The sequence below is a fragment of the Leptodactylus fuscus genome, chromosome 10, assembly GCF_031893055.1.
Source record: "Leptodactylus fuscus isolate aLepFus1 chromosome 10, aLepFus1.hap2, whole genome shotgun sequence".
In the NCBI taxonomy this organism is placed as follows: domain Eukaryota; kingdom Metazoa; phylum Chordata; class Amphibia; order Anura; family Leptodactylidae; genus Leptodactylus; species Leptodactylus fuscus.
Genome location: NC_134274.1, coordinates 47,881,299 through 47,906,314, shown reverse-complemented (window position 1 = coordinate 47,906,314; position 25,016 = coordinate 47,881,299). Strand labels below are relative to the sequence as shown.

The 25,016-nt window shown below is 38.9% G+C and overlaps 1 protein-coding gene across 2 annotated transcripts in view; it reads left to right on the top strand.

Annotated features, from left to right (window-relative positions):
- GRID1 (glutamate ionotropic receptor delta type subunit 1) overlaps positions 1-16,466 on the top strand; it is a 744,143-nt gene extending 727,677 nt beyond the window's left edge. Inside the window, exons 15-16 of one of the 2 annotated variants that reach the window (XM_075258436.1) lie at positions 5,622-5,862; positions 15,495-16,466. In XM_075258436.1, the coding sequence (XP_075114537.1) occupies positions 5,622-5,862; positions 15,495-15,920 (667 nt within the window). In that variant the 3' untranslated portion in view covers positions 15,921-16,466. Of the gene's footprint in view, positions 1-5,621; positions 5,894-15,494 lie in introns of both variants that reach the window. The other variant, XM_075258437.1, reaches the window with a different exon arrangement.
- Positions 16,467-25,016: the final 8,550 nt, after the last annotated feature.

Below are 25,016 nucleotides of genomic sequence, written 5' to 3'. Positions count from 1 at the left end.
ATTTACCACTTGTTACAAACTCAGATTTTTTTAAAAAAATAGTGCTTTTTGTCCTGCTATAGAGAGATTCTCTTTTGGAAAGGTGTTCTTAAAAATTATATAGAAATGCCAACTACAGTGTTTAACTTCTGTAGTAACGCAAGATGCTTGAAATGGAGAGAAAAGCACGTATGATCTTAAAAGAGTAATACTCAAGTCACAATCTAAAAAATAGGGCTTTGATATTATATAGAATTAGGACATTAGATACATAATGAAGAATTAGATGTACGGTAGGTATTCAGTTGATTTATTGAATTGTCCCATTGGGATCTATACGGTTAAAGCTGACCAGATTTCATTTAATTGCTGCAACTTTAGCTGCCTAAAGGATTTATTACATTACCCAGTTATTGGGATCAAGAAATAATAGGAATCACCCAACAAATGAGCAAACGGTTGATTAAACATTGCAAGCAGTATATCATGTGCAAGACTGGCAGCACATCTTCCTGTATAAACTGTAATAAATGACAATGTATGGTGGGGAAATGTTATACAAAGTAATCGATCCTTCTCCATGTTCTTTTTATCTGTCAGTGGAAAAGGCAGATGCAGACAAATATTGCTGCATTTATCATCAATTGGCATCCATTCTGTCCAAACATTCTGTAATAGAACCTTGAAATAGTGGACACCCAATGGACTCCATTATAGTCAATGGGTTCTGCTGGTGTCCATGTGTAAAAACTAAAACAGCGGTCCAACTGTCTGTTGTGCAGGTCTCCAGTGGACCTGAATGATGGAGAAATCAACTTAGATGTGAACTTAACCATACCAATTTTTGTCATGGGTAGCGGTGGGCTCAATCTCACAGTTACTGAGTAAGTCAATTGCTGCTCACAGTGATAAGTAACACACGTAAATGCAGCATGAGCGTGAAGCAGCGCTGTTACTATGTTTAAATAGAGTAGACCCAGACCCTTCAACTGTGGCCATGCTTCTCTATTACATCCCTGGAAATGGCTCCTCCATGTGTTAATATGTGGGAGGTAGAGACAATTCAAGAAGCCGCATCATATGAGTGGTGGGGTGAGAAGTGGGTCCAAAGAACACATGCATGGCTCATATGTGTCGCTACTCCTTAATTGACAAATCCAATTCTAGAATAGCCTTATACCTATAGCATAGTGACAACCACCTAGCACTTTATTAGGTTCATAGTAAAAAGATAAACTATGACAGCACTCCATAGGACAATATGAGTATCCTCTGTAAAGAGATAACAAAGAGTTTGGCATCTGGGCTGATATCAAATATCAGAAACAAATATGGAAGAAGTCAGGTTGCTCATTTGGCATATGTGAAAACGAGTAAGATGAATTTCTCCTACTGGATTAGGGGTATATCAGAAATACCTGTGTCTGTGTTTAATGTTGGACATTTTAGTTGGTTATATGGTTAATATGAATTTATTCCTTGGTTTGAATAGATTTTCTATTAGGAATCTTTAGAATGTGTTCAGTATCAGAGGCATATTTTTTCACAAAACGGCTTACTGAGAACAATTGGGGTGTTACCCCTTCTAATCAAGACACAGGCAGGAGCTATCTATTCTCCCATGGGTAACTAATATACTCTAAAACTTCACTTTTATTGATATACAAAATAGGGGGCTCATCCGGGATTGGGGTGTTACCCCTTCTAATCAAGGCACAGGCAGGAGCTATCTATTCTCCCATGGGTAACTAATATCCTCTAAAACTTCACTTTTATTGATATATTTATCCCAGATGAGCCCCCTATTTTGTATATCAATAAAAGTGAAGTTTTAGAGTATATTAGTTACCCTTGGGAGAATAGATAGCTCCTGCCTGTGCCTTTCCTTCAGTATCATAGGCATTTGCATTACACACAGTCAGGTAACTGTACTACCTCAAGAGGGTGGGATCTATTTATCCAAAACTCAGTTTATCAGGCAGTAAGTGATGACAACAGATGTTTGCCAATTCGATAGTTTTAGGTCCTAGTTTTAGGATACCCCACCGTAAATTTTTTGTTTTTCTCTAGTTTCATTTAAAGTCTTTATTTCATGTCCCATGTACTAAAACGTAAATGTAATTAGCAACAATATATAATGCATTAGTAAGTCAGGCAGATCATTGCTGTATAGACCCAGCTCACTTTCCTTTTTAACAAATCTGGCTCATGGAAAGTCAATAAAGTTAACTACGCTAAGTACATATGTTGCAGTAAAGCAAGAGAAGTACAGCAAATTGTCTCTGATATTAGTTTCCATAACAACTATTGTGTATTTGTTTCTTGAACATGTTGCATGGCTTCATCGCATTCAATAAATAATCCGTTTTGACGTGTGTAATGTTAAAACTATGAGCATAGTCTCTATAACTGAGCTAGTACTCTAGAGAATGTCATGGCATATGATTTCCCATATGTTAATCTGCCCGACAGAAAGCATAGATTCCCCTGACAAATAACATTGACATTGACCTTAATGCACTGATGAATGTGAACTTGTACATGTATAGATGAAATGGAATCCTATATTATCAAAACATCATCTGCCATTTTGATTTTCTTTACATCTGCAGTATTTGACATTGATTTCTTGCTGCATTTTACTATATTTCAATGCACACACGTCAAAAGATCTGCCTAGCTGTGACATTAAAAAAAATGGATGAAAAATATTAACCAATTATTTAACTGTCAATTAAGAAATGTAACAGTGACTTAATGATCATATATAGAATAAATCCTCTGGTAGCCATGTAACCCATCTATACAATAAACTCCAAGTGGGTACAGAACATAACAAGGGCTACATGTATACGTAGAGTATTAGATATGGATTTTCCATATGGATTTACCAGTGTAAAATCCACAGCAGGATATAATACCAGCAAAATACATAAGATTTTACCAAATCTCATCTACATGCTACAGAAATACTCTGTGCATAAATTTATAAGTGGTGCAGATTTTATCATTTTAATTAAAATTAATGTTTTTAATACTGTTAGTGCAGGAGAATGTATAATTGCAGGCTTGGCAGTATATTGATTCAATTTATTGGCGTCAGCTTGGGGACTTGAATAAACATTATTATAGACCATTCTGTGTAGTTGGCCCAGAACATTCCCATTAGCTGTCGTGTCCAAAGGCAAACTCTACTAGACAAAGCCTAAAGTATAGTACAAAAATGATACTTGTCATGTCCATGTACACAACAATGCTGTTAGTTAGGCGTGATATGAGCTTTTTTATTTGTCTCCCCACCACTAGCCTTGACAGTCATATCTTTAAAGGGTACCCAAGTTTTCGATGGAACTTGCATATTATGCAGTTTTTCTGTGGTCATCACTCTGTTGATGTCTGACTCTTCTTTATTCCTTTTTAGTGTTAAGTGAATAGTATTCGATCGAATACCTCACCAGCATAGGGATGCGTGTAATCAGCCGAATACCAAGGGGTTAAACGCATCGAATATTCAAAGCTTTTAACTCCTTGGTATTTGGCAGATTACACGCATTCCTATGCCGGCGAGGTATTCAATTGAATGCTCAACACTATTCTTCTTTTCTGAGAATAAATCACTCTATTTCAGAAGGCAAAATTAAGGTTAAGACAAAAAGGATCAAAACACAGGTAATCAGATCAGGAGGAATGCTTACTACCACGATATGGAGATCAATTGAATAGCCAGCAGTGCTCCGGAGCCAGAGCCGTCTTTAAATAGGCTCTGGCTCACTGAAATGGTGAAACCAGAAGTTCTCTGTCCGGCTCAGGAGGAGACCGACAACCCCAGCAAAAAGCTGTAGAGAGGGACTCAGGAGCGCAGCAGGGAGAGGGCCGACAGGTTCCACACATTGCGGCACCGGTCCTTCCCCTAACAATTATAATGTGTATCCCTTCAACAAAAGTTAGTGGTGCCTATTGATCAAAATCCCTATCCAAGCCATACCGGCAGTTCACACAGTAATCTCTCATTGTTATAACTTTCTCTTAAAACAAGGTCAAAATAAGGTTAAGAACACTTAGAACTGGCCACTCAGAATGCAGCCTCTTTTCTTTGGGCTGGACATGACCACATTAATGTATGATGGTATTAATATTTTTAGGTCAGGTGGCAGTTGCACCCAGATTAAGAGACTCCAGCCTCTTAATAATTCTTATTCCCACAGGAGGAGTTTTCGGCTATGAGTTACAGTAAATCCTTGGAACGAAGGCATCTCTGCTTCAAGCTGCCTTGACCTCTGTCTTACTCTGCTTAAATCAGAAAATGGACAAAGGAGCTCATTTTTTTTTTCTTGTTCTGGAACCTTGAACTTATGTACCGGAAACTGGCATGACCAGATTAGTAAATTTTCCCCAGTATTTCTATTACAGGTTATATAGCCTTTCCAAGGGCAACATGATCTAATGATAAGCTGATCCAAAGGAATAAGCTAACTCTCCTATTTCTTTTTGTGTGATTGCCCAGTGCGGTGGGTGGATGGCAGGCTTTTGAGATTTTTGTTAGCAAGTTACGACATTGTACTGGATTGCTTTAATGATGTAACCATACTTGAGATCAGCTCGGTGTAGTCGTAACCATTAGAGATGAGCGAGTAGTATTCAATCGAGTAGGTATTCGATCGAATACTACGGTATTCGAAATACTTGTACTCAATCGAGTACCACTCGCTATTCGAATGGAAAAGTTCGATGCAGAACCAGCATTGATTGGCTGAATGCTATACAGTCGGCCAATCAACGCTGGTTCTTCTCCTACCTTTAGAAGTCTTCTCCGTGCAGCTTCCCCGCGGCGTCTTCCGGCTCTTCATTCACTCTGCCAGGCATCGGGCCTGGACAGAGCCAACTGCGCATGTCCGCTTGTAGTGTGGGCATGCGCAGTTGGCTCTGCCCAGGCCCGATGCCTGGCAGAGTGAATTCAGAGCCGGAAGATGCCGCGGGGACACTGCACGGAGAAGACTTCTTGGAGGATCCAGCCCGACCCTCACTCGTGGACTTGGTAAGTATAATTTGATCGAATGTTGCCTACCCCTGAAATGAACATTTTCCCCCCACAGACTATAATAGGGTTCAATATTCGATTTGAGTAGTCGAATATTGAGGGGCTACTCAAACGAATATCAAACCTCGAACATTTTACTGTTTGCTCATCTCTAGTAACCATAGGTAACCTATGATTTTTAGAAGCCAAGTATCTCTCCCCACCTCGCGATGGCTGGGAGGAAATAAATGCAGCCAAAAACTGAAGCCAAGTAAGTAATTTTTTGACATAAATGAACAGACTATACTGGAGCTACACACGGAATTTGATTTGGGAGCAACAGATGTATTGGTCTTGTCACTTTATTCACGTCTATGTAGTTATTTAATGAGTTTTACACTTTAATGCACCACATTTTGGTTTTTCCATGCACAGGGGAGTCAATACCTCCATAGGGAATATAATTACTATTGAAGAGTGGATAGATTTCCAAAAAAGTAACATCTTTGAAAAACTCAGCTAGTTGACTAAGATTCTTATGAAATATCTACTGTTTATCCCTAACTAAAATTTGTTTTTTTTTGTCATTCTAGATAACATCACATTTTTATTTTTTTTTCCCCAGAATCCTTGAATTTCAAGACACTGGTTATTTAGATGTATTAAAGCAAAAATGGTGGCCACGGATGGGACGATGTGATTTGAACAGTCACACCAATGCACAAACCGATGGCAAAGCGTTAAAGCTGCACAGTTTTGCCGGAGTCTTCTGCATCCTAGCCATTGGATTACTGCTTGCTTGCTTGGTAGCTGCATTGGAATTATGGTGGAACAGCAACCGCTGTCGACAGGAGTCACCAAAAGAGGTCCATAACTACTATTCTTATTATATAAAAGGTACCTTAGGGACATGCATCATTGGAAGCAATAACCCAATTAGTAGATTTAGTTATGCGATGACAACCTACAGCACTTACTTATAGGTCACTCGACCAGTTAGACAAATATACCAGTATGTATGCACCAATAATGCATATCCCTACATAGCAAATAGGGTTGTGCGGTGACAATGACAAATGCAATGGTGTATTTGTTTCATGTTTCTAAATGTAAGCAGACCCACAATTCACTTTCCTGTCTTCAAAATGATAAAGTGTTTAACACTTTCTGCATGAGCGCTTTCCAACTACTCAATCAGTCTACCATATAGAGAATGATTAATAGAGGCCGAGACAGTCAACCAAGGGAATCCTTTAAGACACTGGCTCATATTATATCAATTCTTATGTTATCGGTAATATGCAGATTTAGTAGTGCGATATGTACTAAAATGGAAAGAAATAATATCGATAGAATACAAATATTATCATTACAGATCTTGTAACTGAGACTCTAAAGTATTCAGCAAAAAAAGCAGAGCAAAGCAAAACTAACAGAAAAATCAAAGCAATGCTGAATGTTGTCATGCATAAAGCAAACATCAATTTCCATCAATTAAACTTCTTAACAAGCTAACCTTTCCGAGATTTTCTTTGTTTAGCAGCTGTCTCTAAACAAGATACTAACAATGAAATGCAGAGAGTATTTGAGAAGTGTAAACTGCTATATATTGTGCCTGTCTTTATCTAGGAGACAAGTTTATGTTTTGTTCACCAATGAAGCTTTTGTTCAATCAGTTTGACGGATTTTACATAATTATACAAAACAAAATCTACAGCTATGTATAGAGAATGTAGATGTGTTGTCTCAGCTGGAAATGCCCATTTATTTCATATTCAACTGATCCTTATCATGAAAGTTATCTCAGCTTATAGAAACTGTATGGGTTTTCCTGCAGAATGCTTTATCTTCCGACTTGGACATCAGGCCAGTCAATCGCTTGCTCATGATTTTCATGGTCATTTGTTCTTGAAGTTAAACTTGATGTGATCGAGGAACAACTTTATTTTTCGCACCATTCATAAGTATTAAAGGGATTCTATCATTAAAACAACATTTTTTTTTCGCTAAGAAAGGCTATTCTCCTCCTATCTTTAGATGTCTTCTTCGTGCCGCCGTTCGGTAGAAATCCCGGTTTTCTTCTGTATGCAAATGAATTCTCTCACAGCACTTGGTGCGGTCCCTAGCGCTCAAACAGCACTTGGGGCGTCCCCAATGCTGCGAGAGAAATCTCCAGCGTCGCCTCCATCTTCTTCTGGAATGGCCTCTTCCTGTGTCTTCTTCTGGAGCTGGCTTCAAACTTCTAAGCATGCGCAGTTGGCTCTGCCATTAGGTCTCGAGCAAAGCAATTGCGCATGCCCGCCTGGTGTAAGCAGCCATTTTCTTGTGGCCGCTTACACAGTAAGCTGGGGTAAGTGGCCACAAGAAAATGGCTGCGCGCATGTACAGTCAGCTCAGCCCAAGGGCCGATGGTAGAGCTGGCTCTGTATGGATGGAAGTTTGACTCCAGCACTGGAAGAAGACGCAGGGAGAGGCTGTTCCAGAAGAAGATATAGGCGGCACTGGAGATTTCTCTCACACGCCCCTAGTGCTGTTTGAGTGTTAGGGACTGCCCCCAGTGCTGCAAGAGAACTCATTTGCATATCGAAGAAAACCCGGATTTCTACCAAACGGCAATACAAAGAAGACATCTAAAGGTAGGAGAAGAATGGCCTTTCTTAAGGCTGTTCCTACATGTTAGTCAGAAAAAAATAACATTTTAATGATAGAATTCCTTTAATTTTTCATTGCAAAGTCATAGCATGAAAAAAAAACCCTGCTCCTTGATGCAACTAGACAGAATTAAAGCTGTTTTATAGTATTGTGCCCCATATTGCAACTCATATTGGTCTTTTTGGTGTCTCAATTTAGTATTTCAAGCAGAAAGCTCAGATCTACGTAGAATATTTATCCAAACTATATCACACCTCTATGCATTAGTAATGTGGGCATTCCAAAATCACAAAACGCCTGGAAAATCGGAAGGGACTATATCCGCCAGAATGTTACTAGAATACAAATCTCCAGTTATTAGGGTTAATAAATCCATAGGAATATTATTGGATATGTGTACATAAAAGGTACAGATAGCTAAAGAGTCAATGCTAGATGTATAAAGTCAGAAGCAAGGCAGGGGAGCTTAAAAAGTATTGCAACAATACCAACAGGGTATAATGTGCTATATAATACTAGTAATGACATACTTAGAACTGAACTTACTAGAATACGAACAGGTTTCAAATTATGGTAAGTTAAATCACAGGCACCAGTATATCAAAAACCCAACACCTAGTTGTCATTTACAGATGCAGCAATCTTTAACATTACAGGTGGCTCACGTTAGCTCGATCGCCTGCAAGATTATTTTGTATAGTGGGAAAATCATTTGAATTGCCAGACAGTGCGTGTCTGCATTTACATTACAAGGTCTGTCCTGCAATTCACAAGGATTGCTGGGCTGCACCAGCTTAGTACTAAATTTGTTGCAACAGCAGCAGATGTTCTTTTAGGCTCCTTTCACCTATCCTGAAACAGCTGTCTATGGATCGGTGCTTCTTCTTTTTGGTACAGATTTTCTGGTTCGGTGTAAATCTCATATCATGCCAGACACTGACTTACAGGGAGCTACCTTCCAATAGGTGGTGCTAGAGGTAGAGTTTTAATTTCTCAATAAAAGAAAACTTAGTTGCATAATTTTCACCAGAATTCATAGCAGAGCATGCACGGTCCATGATTTCAATGGGAGCCTGGATCGCATGCACCGCGTTATTTTGCGGCCGTGATTTTGCGACTGCAAAATCACGCCCGCAAAATAACGTGGCACATACGATCCGATCCAGGCTCCCATTGAAATCACGGACCGTGCATGCTCTGCTATGAATTCTGGTGAAAATTATGCAACTAAGGGATAGCCTTTCTAAAGGCTATGCAAGGATGTGCTCATCTAAAAATGACTTTTCCCAATAATTGAGCCCCTTTAAAAAACTCTTTTGGATTAAATTTTTTGCAGTTCTAAAATTCCGTCTAAAAATTTGAGCAGATGTAATTTCATGCAGCGTAGCACATCAGGCTGGAAGATCTGCTATGTCGTAATAACACTCCGGGGTACTAGTAATTTCCCTAGTCTGCAATATTATTTTGGTTAATATACCATATGACTTAAAATTAAATAATGTAGAAAGAAAGTAGAAAGAGATCCCATAGGTCGGGTGTATATTCCCTCATGTGCATCTGAAACAAGTAGAAATTGCCAAACTCGAAAGATTACATCTTTTCCACACGTCCTAGTAAAATTTATATATTGTCCGTAGAGAATAACAGATTAGAAAATATTCTCCAGTTATATCAGAACTTGATCAAATCTGGAAGGAAAAAAAAAATCTCTAAATAAAAAAAACCTTGCGGTCTAGTAACGGAGCCTTTAAAGCCGAGGTTCTATTTGCATACCATATTACAACTGTTGGCTTTGATTTAGCTTTAATGGTTGCGCTGACCCTTCCCTGTACTACAATGCTACTATCATACTTGGCAAGAATCGAGCCCCGTTGCACCATTAACTGAACAATAACATTCAACTGTAGCATCTGGATCCCAGCTTTCCATCCAGCTGGCTCATGTATCAGCCTTTACAGCTCACAGTCATCATTAATGATTACTGACAATGTATTTCCCTCTCTACAGTAAGACAGGGTATAACAAATTGGGCCTCGCATTTGCTAGGTTGAGCACAGTCAGCTGGTGGAGACCTTGAAGGACTCGCTATAAATATAAACAACTGATTTCTGTAAATGACAATGCAGGCGGCTATAAAGCAGACATTTTATATGAATTGAAAGCTGATATTTTATGTATTTTTAACCGCACAAATGTTTTATGCGGGTGTCAGGGCCAATATCAGTAAAGCAGTAATTTTCCGAATTGAGTTCTGCTCTAGCCAGGAAAGCAGACAGTGGTAGCTGGCAGTGTGTTAACTGTCTGCTGTTTTACGAGTACAGGGAAAACCGGTCTAGCTATCTGAATTATAATGACCTGGGTATAGTGTAGTGTTAACTTTTGAGAAATTGTCCTAATTTTTAATATACAAAATACAGTAACTAGAGTATTTTAATTGATGTTTTACGATTTTCTTTATTGTGTAAATGAATAGTAGTGTTTAGTGCAGATGGGTCCTCCTTTATGTGTCCTCCAGACTGGGCATGTCCAGATATAGTATCATCACAAGCTGAATGGTTTCTCCAAGACTCTGACTTTCTTAGGCCTGGTTCACATCTGCATTTGGTATTCTGTTTGGGAAGTCTGCATGGGGACCCCTGAACAGAATACCGAACGCATTGACAAGTGGTGAGCTTATGAAAGCACACGGACCCCATAGACTATTCTATGCACTGTCCGCACAAGTCATGGGGAGAGAAAAGTACTCCATGAACTACTTTACTCCCCACATGACTCATGCGGACGCCGCATGGAAAACACATGAACCCATTATAGTCTATGGGGTCCGTGTGCTTTCATTGTTCACCGCTTGTCAATGCGTTCGGTATTCCATTCAGGGGGTGTCCAAGTGGACTTCCCAAACAGAATACCAAATGTAGATGTGACCCAGGCCTTATGTTATTGCATCTCCTATTCAAATAAATGGTAACTGAGCTGCTATAACATGGTATGGCCACATCACAGAGCTATCTGCTTCCAGCTCCATACACAGTGCTGAAAACAATTGATCAGTGGGGCTTCTGGGTTTGGATCCCCACTTATCCAATATTACTAATGTATTCCAATGGTTTTCTTAGCATTTCATGACATTGTGTTGAATTGCCAACAATCAAAGTTGGAATCAGTAACTGAGTTAGAGATCAATTAAAGGAAAAACTGGGGGGGGGGACCTGATCACTGAGACCCTCATTTATCAGAAGAACGGGGTCCCAAAAGTTCTCTGTGAACAAAGCACCTAATGCACTTGTGTGACCTGAGCTCCATTGATTTCTATGGGGCTATAGGAGTTTGTGGTATTGGAATGCAAAAGCCTATAGCATGGAATTAAGGGGTTTAAGAAGATTTTTTTTAAAAATGTGTCAAACCAGGAAATGCAATAAAATAAATATTTATTACTCACCTGGAAAATTTCCCACTGCTCCAGTGCTTCCACTTAAGTGCTACTAGTAGTGGTTAACTGATGACCAAGTGACTATGGATACAGTGGCTTGCAAAAGTATTCATACCCCTTGAACTTTTTCCCATTTTGTCACAACCACAAACTTAAATGTATGTTGTTGAAATTTTACATAATAGACCAACACAAAGTGGCAGATAATTGTGAAGTGGAACAAAAATGATACATGGTTTTCAAAATTTTAATGAAATAAAAATCTGAAAATTGTGACGTGCAAAAGTTTTCAGCCTCCTGTACTCTGACACCTCTAAATAAAATCCAGTGCACACAATTACCTTCAGAAGTCACTTAATTAGTTAATAGAGACCTTCTGTGTGTAATTTAGTCTGAGCATAAATACACCTATGCTATGAAGGCCTCAGTGGTTTGTTAGAGAATACTAGTGAACAAACAGCATCATGAAGACCAATGAACTCACCAGACAGGTCAGATATAAAGTTGCGGAGAAGATTAAAACAGGGTTAGGTTATAAAAATATATCCCAATCTTTGAGCATACCAAGGTGCACTGTTCAATCCGTCATCTAAAAATGGAAAACATATTCTACAACTGCAAAACTGCCAAGACATGGCTGTCCACCTCAAGTAACAAATCGAGCAAGGAGAGCCATAAGCCATATAGGGGACACAGCAAACGTGGAAGAATTTGCTCTGGTTAGATGAGACAAAAGTTGAACTTTTTGGCATAAAATTTTGATATTTATTTTCATTAACTTAACAATTATCTGCTACTTTGTGCTGATCTATCACTAAAAAAATCTCAATAAAATACATGGAAGTTTGTGGTTTTAAGGTGACAAAATGTGAAAAAGTTCAAGGGGTATGAATACTTTTGCAAGCTACTGTATGTAACCACTGTAGACCATCACTGTAATCAGCAGAGTAGTGGTTTATCCTACTCATACTCTCCACCCTTACTCTTACTACTTGATAAAAGAACAAGGACAAAGCACAGTCAACCGGGATATTTAATCAAACTTGGTTTATTCTTATACAATAAACAAAGAAACATGCTAATTTCTATATTAGTTTGTATATAAGAGTAAACCTTGCTTGTTTACATATACTGGTTGAGGGGTGTCTGCCATGTTGTATATCCTTGTATTATTCCTTCTTTAACCAGTGTACCAATACAGATCAGCGATAGAAGTCATGAACAGCTATGATGCGTTAACAGTTAGTCACTAGGCAAATTTTAAAGGTAGATTCTACTGTACCTTTATGAGCAAATCTACAAATGCAGAGAGCAGCAGTATTTTTCATATATGAATACTGAAACCTGACTTTTGCACCCAGAATATTGGCCATTAAAAAGTTAAGCTTGTGGATGTTAATATATTAATATTAAGATATGTCATGGAAAAGTAAACCTAGAAAGAAATGGTAAAATAAAACTGGATAACCAGATACTTGTCTTCACTGTTTGAGAGTTTGCAAGGTTTCCTGCATGTCCCACAAACAGACACGTATAGAATTCTGGAGATTCCCTGCACAAAGAATACCGTTTTGGTGCCTACATCCATTATAATGTCCCTTTAGAACCTCCAAGCACATTATGATGTCCCCAGTCTGTCTAATGCCACTGTTAGAACACTCTTTACTTCCTTGCTGGGGCTCTCTAACTACGTCAGTGGAGTAGTGGGTATTTTAAGTTATACTTACTGCTTGCTCCTCTGAGCACTCATTGGTGAAGCACATATTGGTTACTGGCAGAGCCTGGTAGCCATTGAGCTACAGTTCTACTCATGATGATCATTCAGAAAAGCATTGGCCGACCAGCAACCATTAAACCACCCCATTGTATTATTTACTTTAGGCCTATAATATTTACCAAGGATAGGAATAAGCTCCAATAAAAGACAACAGTAGACAAAAGGGAAGGGTGCTTTATCAAGAAGTAAGCAGTTCACTCTCAAAAGTCCAAATGCAATATTTGAGTCCCACAAAATATTGTTACTAGTGTTGAGCGAGTAGTATTCAATCGAATACCTCGCCGCCATAGGAATGCATGTAAGCGGCTGAACACCAAGGGGTTAAACGCATTGAATATTCGATGCGCTTAACCCCTTGGTGTTCGGCCACTTACACGCATTCCTATGACGACGAGGTATTCGATCAAATACTACTCGCTCAACACAAATTGTTACCCAAAATCTGTGATCATATGTATCGTCTAGTCATTGTTATATAAATCCATAACCTACACTGAATCTCACACATTTTATTATATTTTAATGCAAGTCATAGAATTTAAAAAAAAAAAAAAGTTAATTAAAATCAAAGCTAAAAAAGCAAGAAAGCATGGCACTCCACAGAAGAATACACCTTGTGAGAGTTCTTGATCTCCTTTTTGGCTCGTGTAAAAGGTCATCTTTTCGATGTTTTGTATGATTTTAATTAAATTGTCTGGTGGCCCATAAAGATGAACACTGAAGCAATCAATAAATTTATTAATGTTTTCCTTCACTTGACCTAGTCGAAATTTCAGATCCAGAATTATATTATACTGTAGAACTCAACTTTAGCTAAATATCGACTTTTCCCATTCTGTGTTAGCTAAAAAAAAATCTACATTGTTCTTAAATATCTATAACAAAAAGTTGTCAGTCAGTACTAGGTGCACCCACTAGACATGATCTTTGTGTCCTCTTAATGTGTATACCATTCATAGACTATAGATATTCTTGTGGAATTAAGAAGCTTTACAAGATCTGCAGGAGGTGAGTTCTGCTGGGTCCTAGAAGACCTAGGTCAGCTCTGCAGTGATAGGAGACTATGTTCCTCCTGAAACTGGAGCTAATGTATCAGCCCTAGTTACACAGGAAATCGGAGGGAAAAAAAACAAGACAACAAAATAGTCTTAAAATACCTCCTGAAGGTCTATTATGAACTTCTGAGAGCACATGGTGTAAAAAAAAAAATATATACAAACTAGCCCCTGCCCACGACTTTGTCTGCGTGTTGTTGGCATAGATGATCCACCTTTATTCAGCAAATTACTGCCATCGATGGTTTGCCTGCTCTGGTGTTTCGGCAGCTCTCAACCTGTCCTGCTGCTGAACTCATTCCTTGCACCGTGCCCCATGATTGTTTCGGCATCTCTGAAGCTTGCTGGGACGCTATATAATGAGCATGTTGTTGGATTCAATTATCTGCCTGCTCTGGCATTTCGGCAGCTCTCAAGCTGGACTGCTGCTGAACTCGTTCCTCGCGCTATGCCCATGATTGTTTTGGTGTCTCAGCAGCTTGTTAGGACACCATATAATGAGTGTGTTGTTGGCGTTGATGATCAGCCTTCTTTGGCGATTTGGCAGCTCTAAAGATGGCCTGCTGATGAACTTGTTCCACACACCATACCTGTGATTGTTCCCGCATCTCAGCAGCTTGCTGGGACGCCGTATAATGAGTGTGTTGTTGGCATCGATGATCCTCCTGAGCTCTGCTTGAGGAGACGTCTGTGACTTCTGGCTATTTTCATAGCTCTCGTTGTTTTAGAATTTTGAGACCAATTTGATTTTCTTTTTACAGGCATGATAAAATTGGCAAACTGCCAATTTGGATTAAAGGTGTTTTCCCATCAAGTGTGTAAGCACTGCCTGGAGCAGATCAGATAATGTGCAAATGTGTGCACACAATGGACCATATGGTTAAATGTGTGTTTACATACAGAGATAATAGACCTGGCTTTATCAGAAGCTGAGATAAGCTGCTGCAAGAGCAGTTTAATATAGTATGTGAACATAAATTCATAACAGTCATGAAGCCATGTCATTTACCGGGATAAAAAGTAGCCTATGCTTTAATTGAGGTTACAATCTATGTGTAAATTTCATCTAAATCCATTAAGCCATTTTTGCGTGATTGAGGAACAAACATTCAAACTTTCACATTTATAATATTAGTAGGACAATATAACTATATAGAAAAAACTAAAATTAAAATGTCACTTCCATTTCCAAATCCTATGTTCTACGCATCTCAAAATGACCTAAAACTGTATCACCTAATTTTTTTTAATGTAAAAAATAGTCAGGTTTCCCCTGCTTTTTGTTATATATTAAGCAAAAAAAAAAACCCCTCTAAAATGTACAGAATGTGTCTAGTCGTGAATCCAGGAAAAAGACTGATGGTTATGAAGTGGTTAATCAATGATATAGAGATACCCTGATCAGCTTATTTCTCTGGGTCCATTTTAGCTAGAAGAGTTAGACATCCTTGTAATTTCTGTACCACATCGTTTGATTATCCACTATTTGTTTTATGTTATAAAAATACAATAAAATAATATTTCTAATATTTAATTGTATTGTACATTTGCACCTATCATTCTTATTTGCTTATTCTTTTCTAGGATAAGGAAGTCAATTTGGAGCAGGTACATAGACGTATGAACAGCTTAATTGATGAAGATATGGCCCATAAGCAAATTTCCACTGCATCAATTGAAATTTCAGCTCTGGAGATTGGTGGGATGCCAAGTCAAACCTTGGAACCAGTGCGGGAATACCAGAATACACAGCTTTCAGTCACCACCTTTTTACCTGAACAATCTGGTCATGGTGGTGGAAGGACACTTTCTTCTGTTTCAAGCAGTAACTTACCCTTGCCCCTTAGCAGCTCCGCCACCATGCCCTCTATACAATGTAAACACAGATCGCCAAATGGAGGACTATTTCGTCAAAGTCCTGTGAAAACACCCATGCCAATGTCATTCCAGTCCATGCCAGGGGGACCCATTCCAGAAGCCATTGAGCCTTCTCATGGAACATCTATATAGTTAAACAAAACAAAACAAAAAAACCTGCAAAGCTTTTTAATACAACTAAAAACTCTTACATTTTTCTTGTATATATCTGTAAATAACAACAGAATGAAGTGGGTTAAAAGTGTATTTTGAATATTCCCATTTTTTGAAGTCAGTAAAACAAACAAAAAAATGTATGAATGGCTTTGTAAATTTTGTTCAATCTGAATAAATCAGCAACTTACTTGTGACCCTTCTCAAGTGCCAAAGAAGACCTGTGACTGGGACAGAAGGCCGCCAGCCCTTCAACAAGTGTTTCATTTTCGGTTGGGTTCATTACTTGCTTAGACTATCACATTTTTTTCAATACTTCTCTCTAGTCACTGCGTGGCATTTAATTTTAATATAGGCTGAAAAAAAAGTTTAGACCGAGCATTAGTATAAAAAACAAAAAAAAACAACAAATTGTAGCTATGTTTTAAAAAACAAAAAACAAAATGGAAAGTCAGTTAAATTATAGCTGAACTGTTTCTTCTAACAAGAAGCGTCTGGGATTGAATCTCCACAAAAAATTTCTAGGTTAAAGCACTGGTTTATTAAATTGTATTTTATGTGTACTGTGCTGTGTGGCCTTTTGATTTAACCTTTGCAATTGGCAGAATCTATGATATCTTTGGTGGGAAATAGAGAGGTCAGAGGTGAGAAGAAAAATCTGTTGAGCGAAACCTGTAATCATCTTTTTTTTTGTGGCACGTACAATAAAAGGTTGGTTTGTACCGATGATTTATAAATAGGAAAAAAAGTTAGTTGATGGAAAACAAAGACTTTGCTTCTGTGTCTCGAGCCTTAAAGAATGTTTCCCAACAGCAAAGAAAACTCAAGCGACTGCATATATTATATCTGAAAGTGAAAGTTTATAAAATATATATTAACTATTTCCAGTTCTGCTGCGGAACATGAAACGCTGTAGTAAAAATGGACAACGGAGGAGAAAAATATCACAAAGGAGAAGAAGTTATTAAAAGAATTTTCAGTGTTTTTTATTTCTGGGAAATTTTTTAGCTAGAACTCTTTAGAATGCAAAAGTAATGTATTATTTATTTTATGATTCATTTGACATTTGTATAAACTTACAAACAGGTCTCCATCTCGGACTTAGTCTTGACATATGATGCCGCTCTAGTATAATATTGAGTATTTATTGTCACCTTTTTGATCGCCAATGGAATTATTTTCTGCTTGCTTATATTTGGCGCTGAATTAAAAGCCTCCTATTGACTTCAATGGGTTCTGCTAGCGGCACCCATTAAAGTCAATGGAAGGCTTTTAATTCAGTGCCAAATAAAGCGCCATTTTCCTCTGTGTAAATGGACCCTTACTCTTGCTTCCTATGATGAGGCTTGGTAGTTACTCTGGAAAAAAAAACTTTACACTACATAGATTTCTGTTTAAGACCACTAGTTTTGTTTCAAAGGGAATTATAGATAGAGCTTGTTGTAGGGACAATATATCAGAAGGTGTAAATAGCGCAAAGGCATTCACTAAAATCTGTGAGAAGTTAAAGGATGATAAAAAATGCGGCATCCTGCTCCTGATTAGGCCCGGATGAAAGGGCTCAAGCAGGAGGATGTCTCGAGCCGTGGAAGCCACAACTGACTCAGCCGTGAAATCCGCTTGAACATAGGGCATCCCATTAGCTGAAAAGAAATTGCTAGCAGAAAAAAAACTGCGAGTGACTTCCATTGAAATGAATCGGAGGCGTCTTTATGAACATACCCTAACATTTTCAAGCCCTTCAGAGTATTTCAGTTCAGGATATACATGCCTTTACTGATGGTATTCTACTCATGCAGCCATAATAACAATTACACAAAAACATTTTTGCCACCACATTTACTATACATAGCTGCAATTTTAGGAGTGGAACGTTACAGTCTTATGTCATGCAACTACAAGTCACCATGTAGCCCTAACCGTATGCTGCACCTATAGTTGTCTGTATAACCCCCATACCTTCTCAAACACTTGACAAGACTTTTTTTAAAAAAAAATCAAGTAAATTATTTGACCCATTCATTCAGGGCCTATAAGAATAATAAGAAACATGATCTTAAAGGCAAGGCTTCACATGAAAGAGCATTTGGTAGTGGGTGAACTGTTTAGATGTGCTATCATGCTAGAAGACTTTATTAGGTCCTAATGAAACTTTGCTAAATTAGTTTTATTAAACTCTACAGATGTGTCTGCGCTGATTTCTAGTTAAAGGGATTCTACCATTAAAAATCTTTTTTCTGTGGCTAACACGTTGGAATAGCCTTTAGAAAGGCTATTCGTCTCCTACCTTTAGATGGGATCTCTGCCGCGCCGTTCCTTAGTAATACCGGTTTTTACCAGTATGTAAATTAGTTCTCTGGCAGCGATGAGGGCGGGCCCCAGCGCTGAAGATGCGATGAGGGCATCCTCACTGCTGCCAGAGAACAGGATCCTGCGCCGCCTCTATCTTCTGCTGTATCCTCCCCTTCTTTCTTCGGCGGCTTCACCTCTGTCGGCTCTGACACTAATAGAGCCGAATGCACATGCGTGCAATTGCAGCCTTGGGACTATGACCACGCATGCGCATTCGGCCCTCTTACACAGGCAGCTCATGTGGCTACTATGGAGGCCATAGAAGAGATGGACCCTACCTTTTTGGGATTTTTTATTTAGCCATAGTGTAGCCAGAATCTAAACAAGGTTCCCTTATGCCAAGGAACTGCATTATAAGGAATTAGCCACATGGTGTTAGGAAGTGCATTGAGTTAGAAAAAGAGAACAAAGCCCTTCTGTCGTGAGAGTCAATACCCAGCACCAATGGAGAAGACAATTCTTACTATTGTACACCCTTGCTTCTTTTATTACAATATTTATTTATTCATGTTAGTCAAGTCCTAGTAAGGCAAGAAGTTGTTTCATCAGCCAAGGTAAATTTCTTTACTAACAGCCTCCACCAACTTTTTTTCTACATTATATTTTTTTATATCTATTTTAAATGTAGAAAAATAAGAGAGATACCGAAAACTTAATTCCTCTATCATGTGTCATTTATAATCCTCGTGGTTACTAACGCTAGGTTCACACCTGCGTTCACGGTCTCCGTTCTATGGTTTCCGTCTTCTGCATGCCAGAAGACGGAAACCATAGACCGGGTCCGGCCGTGCGCGGCGGTGAGCGTTTTATGCTCTCCGCTGCGAAACCGGATTTTTTAATCCGGACACAGAGTACTGCATGTCCGACTCTGTGTCCGGATTAAAAAACCCGGTTTCGCGGCGGAGAGCGCAAGACGCTCACTGCCACGCACGGCCGGACAGCTTTCTCACCCATTCAAATGAATGGGTGAGAAAGTCTCCTGCAGGTTTCCGTCTCCTGCCTCTGTTTTAGGCAGGAAACGGAAACCTCAAGTACGGAGACCGGGCGCAGATGTGAACGAGCCCTTATACTGTATGACAGAGGATGTTTCGGCCCTCTGTGGCATCAGCAGGAGTCCAGTTGAAATTGGAACTTAAAAAATTGCTGTACTATATTGCTTTCTACCTACATGACACAAGGATTTGTGATTTTTAAGAATGAGTTTCTTTTGGTTGGTGTCAGATGCAGGCATACTTATACATAAACTTATAACATTGTTTGGGCGAGCAGATTTTTATTTATTTATTTTGTAATGTTGATTGTGAGCCTCATATAGGGATCACAATGTACTTTTTTTTTCCTTATCAGTATTTCTTTGTAGAATGTGAGGAAATCCACACAAACACGGGGATCTACAAACTCCTTGCAGATGTTGTTCCTGGCGGGATTTGAATACAGGACTCCAGCGCTGCAATACTAACCACTGAGCCACCATGTTGCCCCATTTCTCACGCAGATTTACACCTGAGTAATAAAAGCCCAGATCCCTGGTCAAGGCCTAGGTCTCTAATTTTCCAATGTAACTTATGAAGAATATCATCCAGAACGCCACCTTTCACCGAGCAATCATTAAAGGCAAGTCATTTAGTGTAGGCAAGGTTAAAGGGGATATTACATAAATCGTTTTCATCCAAAAAGTCCTAAAAGCTGTTAATGGCTGTTTTTAGCAATTTTATTTATTTTCATATATCGATTTTAATACTGCTGCTAAATGGCCCTGCTGAAGGTGGTCTTGGACAGAATCAGCCTTCTCCCCCCACTGGCAGCTGACAATATAGACCTTTCTAACTTCTCCTACAAAAGAAGCCTTCTCAGCTACTGTACTTGCTCTTCTCCTTCCCTGACAAGTAGGACAGAACGTTATTTCTAGGAACTACTTTGCTGTGAACAGATGATGCAGATAAGTGAGGACAGTGACCAAGGAATCTTGTCCACCAGCACTCTTCACATGGACAAGTACATTGCCATACATTCTGAATCCCAGCGTGAACTACACTATGTAAGTACAGAGCATAACTCTTCACATATAAATTGCACAAACTGTCCTATACTTTGAATAAGATATTTATTGGGGGGGAGACAAGAAAAGTATATGTCATGAAAACCACTAGTAGATCCCAGCAGGCCCATCAGCTACTAACTATGCACCATGCTATTCTTTAGCAATTCTGATAGACGTAATAGCTACCTTCTTCAAGTATATACTACGGTAGATTTCTAAGACGTTAGACACAAAGCTGCACTACAGGGAAAACAGTCTTACTAATGAGACATTTTTAGTAAATTAAAAGTAACTTTGGTATTAGTTGACATTATTAAATTTTGAGACGACTAATGTTCATTAAAGTTCATCGTAATTGTCTTGCTATATTTATATTTGAAAACTCCTTAGATTTGATTATCAGTGTTTTAATGACTTTTGGTACACCAATTTGAGATAGACTTAACTGCGGTCAAGAAATACCTATAGTCACAAAATTATTCTAGCATTATATTCACTGTATAATTAGTAAATTATAATATGTCATTGTATTTTTAGCCCTTCATTTCCCACCTAAAAAGGCCCGGTGTGCTTTCCTATAATTTCCTCTCCTTTTTTTGTGTAGATTGTGAGCCCCATATAGGGATCACAATGTACATTTAAGTATGTCTTTGTAAAATGGGAAGAAATCCATGCAAATATGGGGAGAACATACAAACTCCTTGCAGATGTTGATCCTGGTGGGATTAGAACCCAGGACTCTAGTGCTAACCACTGAGCCACCCTGTTGCCCCCATTTCCTCTCCTTTTCAACAAGCGCTAACCAAATAAGTTTTTATACCCCTATGTTGTCCCATTTTTTTGTTACAGTTCCTGGAAATTGTAAGCACCCTCTGACGTTGGTTTGGATAGTAAAGATGTACAGCCCCCTCCTCTTACTGCACATGCTCTAAACTTTACTACTGAGTAGATCCAAATATATTTTCTCCAGACGCTATCCATTACTGTCCTCCTATTATTTGTACAGCCTCCATCTCTAAATGTCTTGTGCTCCATTTCTATCAAGGCCACCACTGATGGAGGGTCAAGTCACAAGCCTGCCAATAAGCAGCCTCCACTGATTTACACTCCACACAACACTACACATGAACTAGATTGCCTTGTCGTATGCAATGCAAACCAATGAAGGTCACTGATGGACAGGCTGGTCACATGACCCAACATCAGTGGTCATGATGGAAATAGAGCATAATACATTTAGAGGAGGTGGCTGTACACATAACAGGGGATGACATTTAGTAAATGAAGACAGTGAAGCAAAGCTGGAGATACTATATTTCGGTTTAAGCTGTAGAGCAGTTTGTAGCCTGTTTCCATAGATCTTCAAAAAATTGGCCAACCCCTTTAAATAGTCTCACTGCTTTTCAAATATTTATTTTATATAAGGGTTTGTATTGTAAAAAAAAACCCTTAGGGCTCATTCACATGAGGCAAGAGTGGGCAGATTTTGGCACTGAATCCAGGTCATAATCCGCTCCCTCACAATAGAGGTCTATGTAGACTGCTAGCTTACTTTTTTTCATGAGCGGCATGTTCCCACTCACGGAAAAAAAGAAGTGAGCTGTCCTTTTTTCAGGCAGATTCTGCGGCTGATTCAGCCCCAGTGTCCGCCTTGCAGCAGCACCACCCTCCGGACTAGGCCCATTCATTTGGGCCTACTCTGGATCTGGAAGTCACGACTGTCAGAGGCCTCGACAGTCATGGCAGGTGCATTTTGGCCCTATTCTGACACAGCTTCTCATGCCAGAATCAGGACCAAAATACACCATACCGCACCCTGTGTAAATGGGGCCTTAAAGTTAATTTGGGTATTACTGTACATACAGAACCACAAAATAAAGTCAAACCACATGGTGAAGTTTTTCAATTCATTATATTTACTACAATAAGTGTTCATTTAAAAATACAACTTGTCATGGTTAGCTAGTTCAATTAAGAAATGCTATGACTCGAAAAAATGACATGGAAGAAAGTTTTTCTGCTCAGTAGACAGGGATAAAAAAAAGAGAAGCAAACAAGGCAAAAATAGACTGCTATTAAGGGGTTCAAGTGAGAAAAAAAACATTGGACCACATTGACTATTGTGGATACGATGAGACACTGGGGAAAACATGTTGCATCTTTGGTACATCTTTGGTATCTCTGGTGCAATGTGGCACATCTAATATGGGCTAAATTTTTTACACTTGTGTGTTTGGATTGTCAGAAAAAGGGGTGTGCCAAAATAGTGTAAAAAAATTCTGGTGCAAAGTAAGCCAACAAAAGGGTGGTATAAATGCAGACTTAACAGTCTGACAATACACCAGATTTATCATTCAATATAAGTCACTGTGATAAATCTGGTACATTTTCAATACTGTGTAAAGCAGTGTGCAGGCCGATAGTTGGGCCACAAAATGTAGAACAGGTCTTATTACTGTCTTAGTTTACGGCCCTTGCTTCCATGGCTATTATTCATTTACTGAAGGGAGCCGCGGAAGCATGACCCGTGCACGAGCGGCATATTGGTGACATCCGTGTGTCTCCCAGGTGCCACCTTTGTTTTTAATTCACAGGCTGATTTCACATGGTCATCTGCAAGCAGCCTAATCTGCATCGAGGTCTTGAGGATTGCTAAGGATATTTTAACAATGAAGTGTTTGTGAGAGTGATGGACAAGGATGAAATATGAGCAATAAGTATGAAATATATCAGTATCGTCTTTTGACACAAATGTAGTATTTGTTCCTAATGGTCGGGTTGGAAAAAAGTTTTTTTTTTCTATTAGAAACTTCTGATATGGATTTAATGATGGCTGCAAATACAACAATCTCTCTTTTGCTATGGCCTCAAGTGACAAGATAAAGGCATGCTCCTCAGATATGCTTACATTTCTTTACATATGTTGGATGTAACCTTGGAATATCAGTTAGATTTAGACCATCTCAGCAGGAAAAGAAATATCATAGTTTTAGTACCGGGAAGGACATTCCTAGGCCTAGACGTATATTGACAGAATTAAATTTACGATACCATAGTGATTTTCAATGTTCTACGTTCCTGAATAACCTTGGGTCTAGTGTCTCACACTCACAGTCACTTGAGAGGAGCCACAATCGGGCCAGGAAATGTGGCCATCCTCAGACTATGGTTATTGACTCAGACATGGCCGATCGGCAACTTCGTATTCAAATGTTTATGTGCTGATATTTAATCTATTGGCTATAATGTATAGCCAAATGAATGGGTTTAAAGCTAACCGCCATCAAGCCATCCCCCGTCCAGTTTCCCCAGGATTTAGGACGGAAACCTCTGGGCAGACAGCGGCGCTGTATGAACGCCCCCTTCGGATACATGCAATATGATCATAGAGTATTGTCTAAGGATGTGTATGACTTGTGGACTTGAAGAAGTGCACGCATTCCATTTATCCATGAAATATCAGACATCCCCTGTATCATCTCTCCGAGAACACAGTTTTACATAATTCTCAGGGCTACTTTAGTCATGAAACAAATGTTGTAGCTACACTGGGCCTGCCACAGTGTTGGAGCGTGAAGAAGCCCAGTCCATCTTGAGAGGTAAGAACTTTAAAGGGCTCGATCTCTGGTAGACGTCTACAAGAGTGGGGGTGGTCTTTTACTTTTCTGTTTTCAAATGTTAGGGGAAGTGAAAATAATCAGGAAAATGGTGAGACACATCATAAACAATATATAACGAAATACTTATTTTATATTTCATATACTCATACTTTGTATTTCATTAAAGAAAGTTGCAAGTTTATTTACTTTTGTCCTCCTGCCTCTGATCAAATCCATACACAGAAATCTGCTCAGCTTTCAGCTGCAGATAAACATATTGCACTGGGATTTGTGCACATGTGCGTTATCATTTGCATCGTTCTACGCCATCATGATGCCGGACCAGTCATAGAACAGAATCCAATGGCACTTCATTGGCTACAATGAAGTCTGTCAGTTTTCTGACATGGTGCCAATCTTTTCATAGACAAAATAGCACAGCACGCTCCACCAGATATAATAGCATTATCTTAAATTCCACCTTGTACGATCCTGATCAGAAAATTTTTCCCAAAATTGGTGAAAATTGTGCATTTTAGACCTGAACTATATTGGGAATATTTGATTGATTTTTGGCAACTTCTATTTCCTTAATACATGTAAATATTAGAGCGATCTATTTTTGATGGGAGATACGTTATATGATGTTTTTAAAAACATTGCTTCATTTTACTAAAAGCTTGAGATTTGTATGTATCTGTCAGGTTATTTGTACTGGCATTACGTGGCTAGAATTGTACAGTGACTTACTGTAAGATAGGAAAACTTATATTTATTATATTGAAGGTTGGTCTCTTTTTCTGTATAGCAAAGTTTTCTTTTATGCATTGTTAATTTTTTTAGGTTATCCATGGTATTTTGGGGTATTTATGATGTAAGTAAATAATTTTTTCCACTACAAGTGTTGAGCGAGTAGTGTTCAGTGGAATACCTCGCCGGCATAGGAATGCGTGTAATCGGCCAAACACCAAGGGGATAAACACATCAAATTTTTGAAGCGTTTAACCTCTTGGTGTTCAGCGGATTGCACGCCTTCCTATGTCGGCGAGGTATTTGATCGAATACTACTTGCTCGACACTATC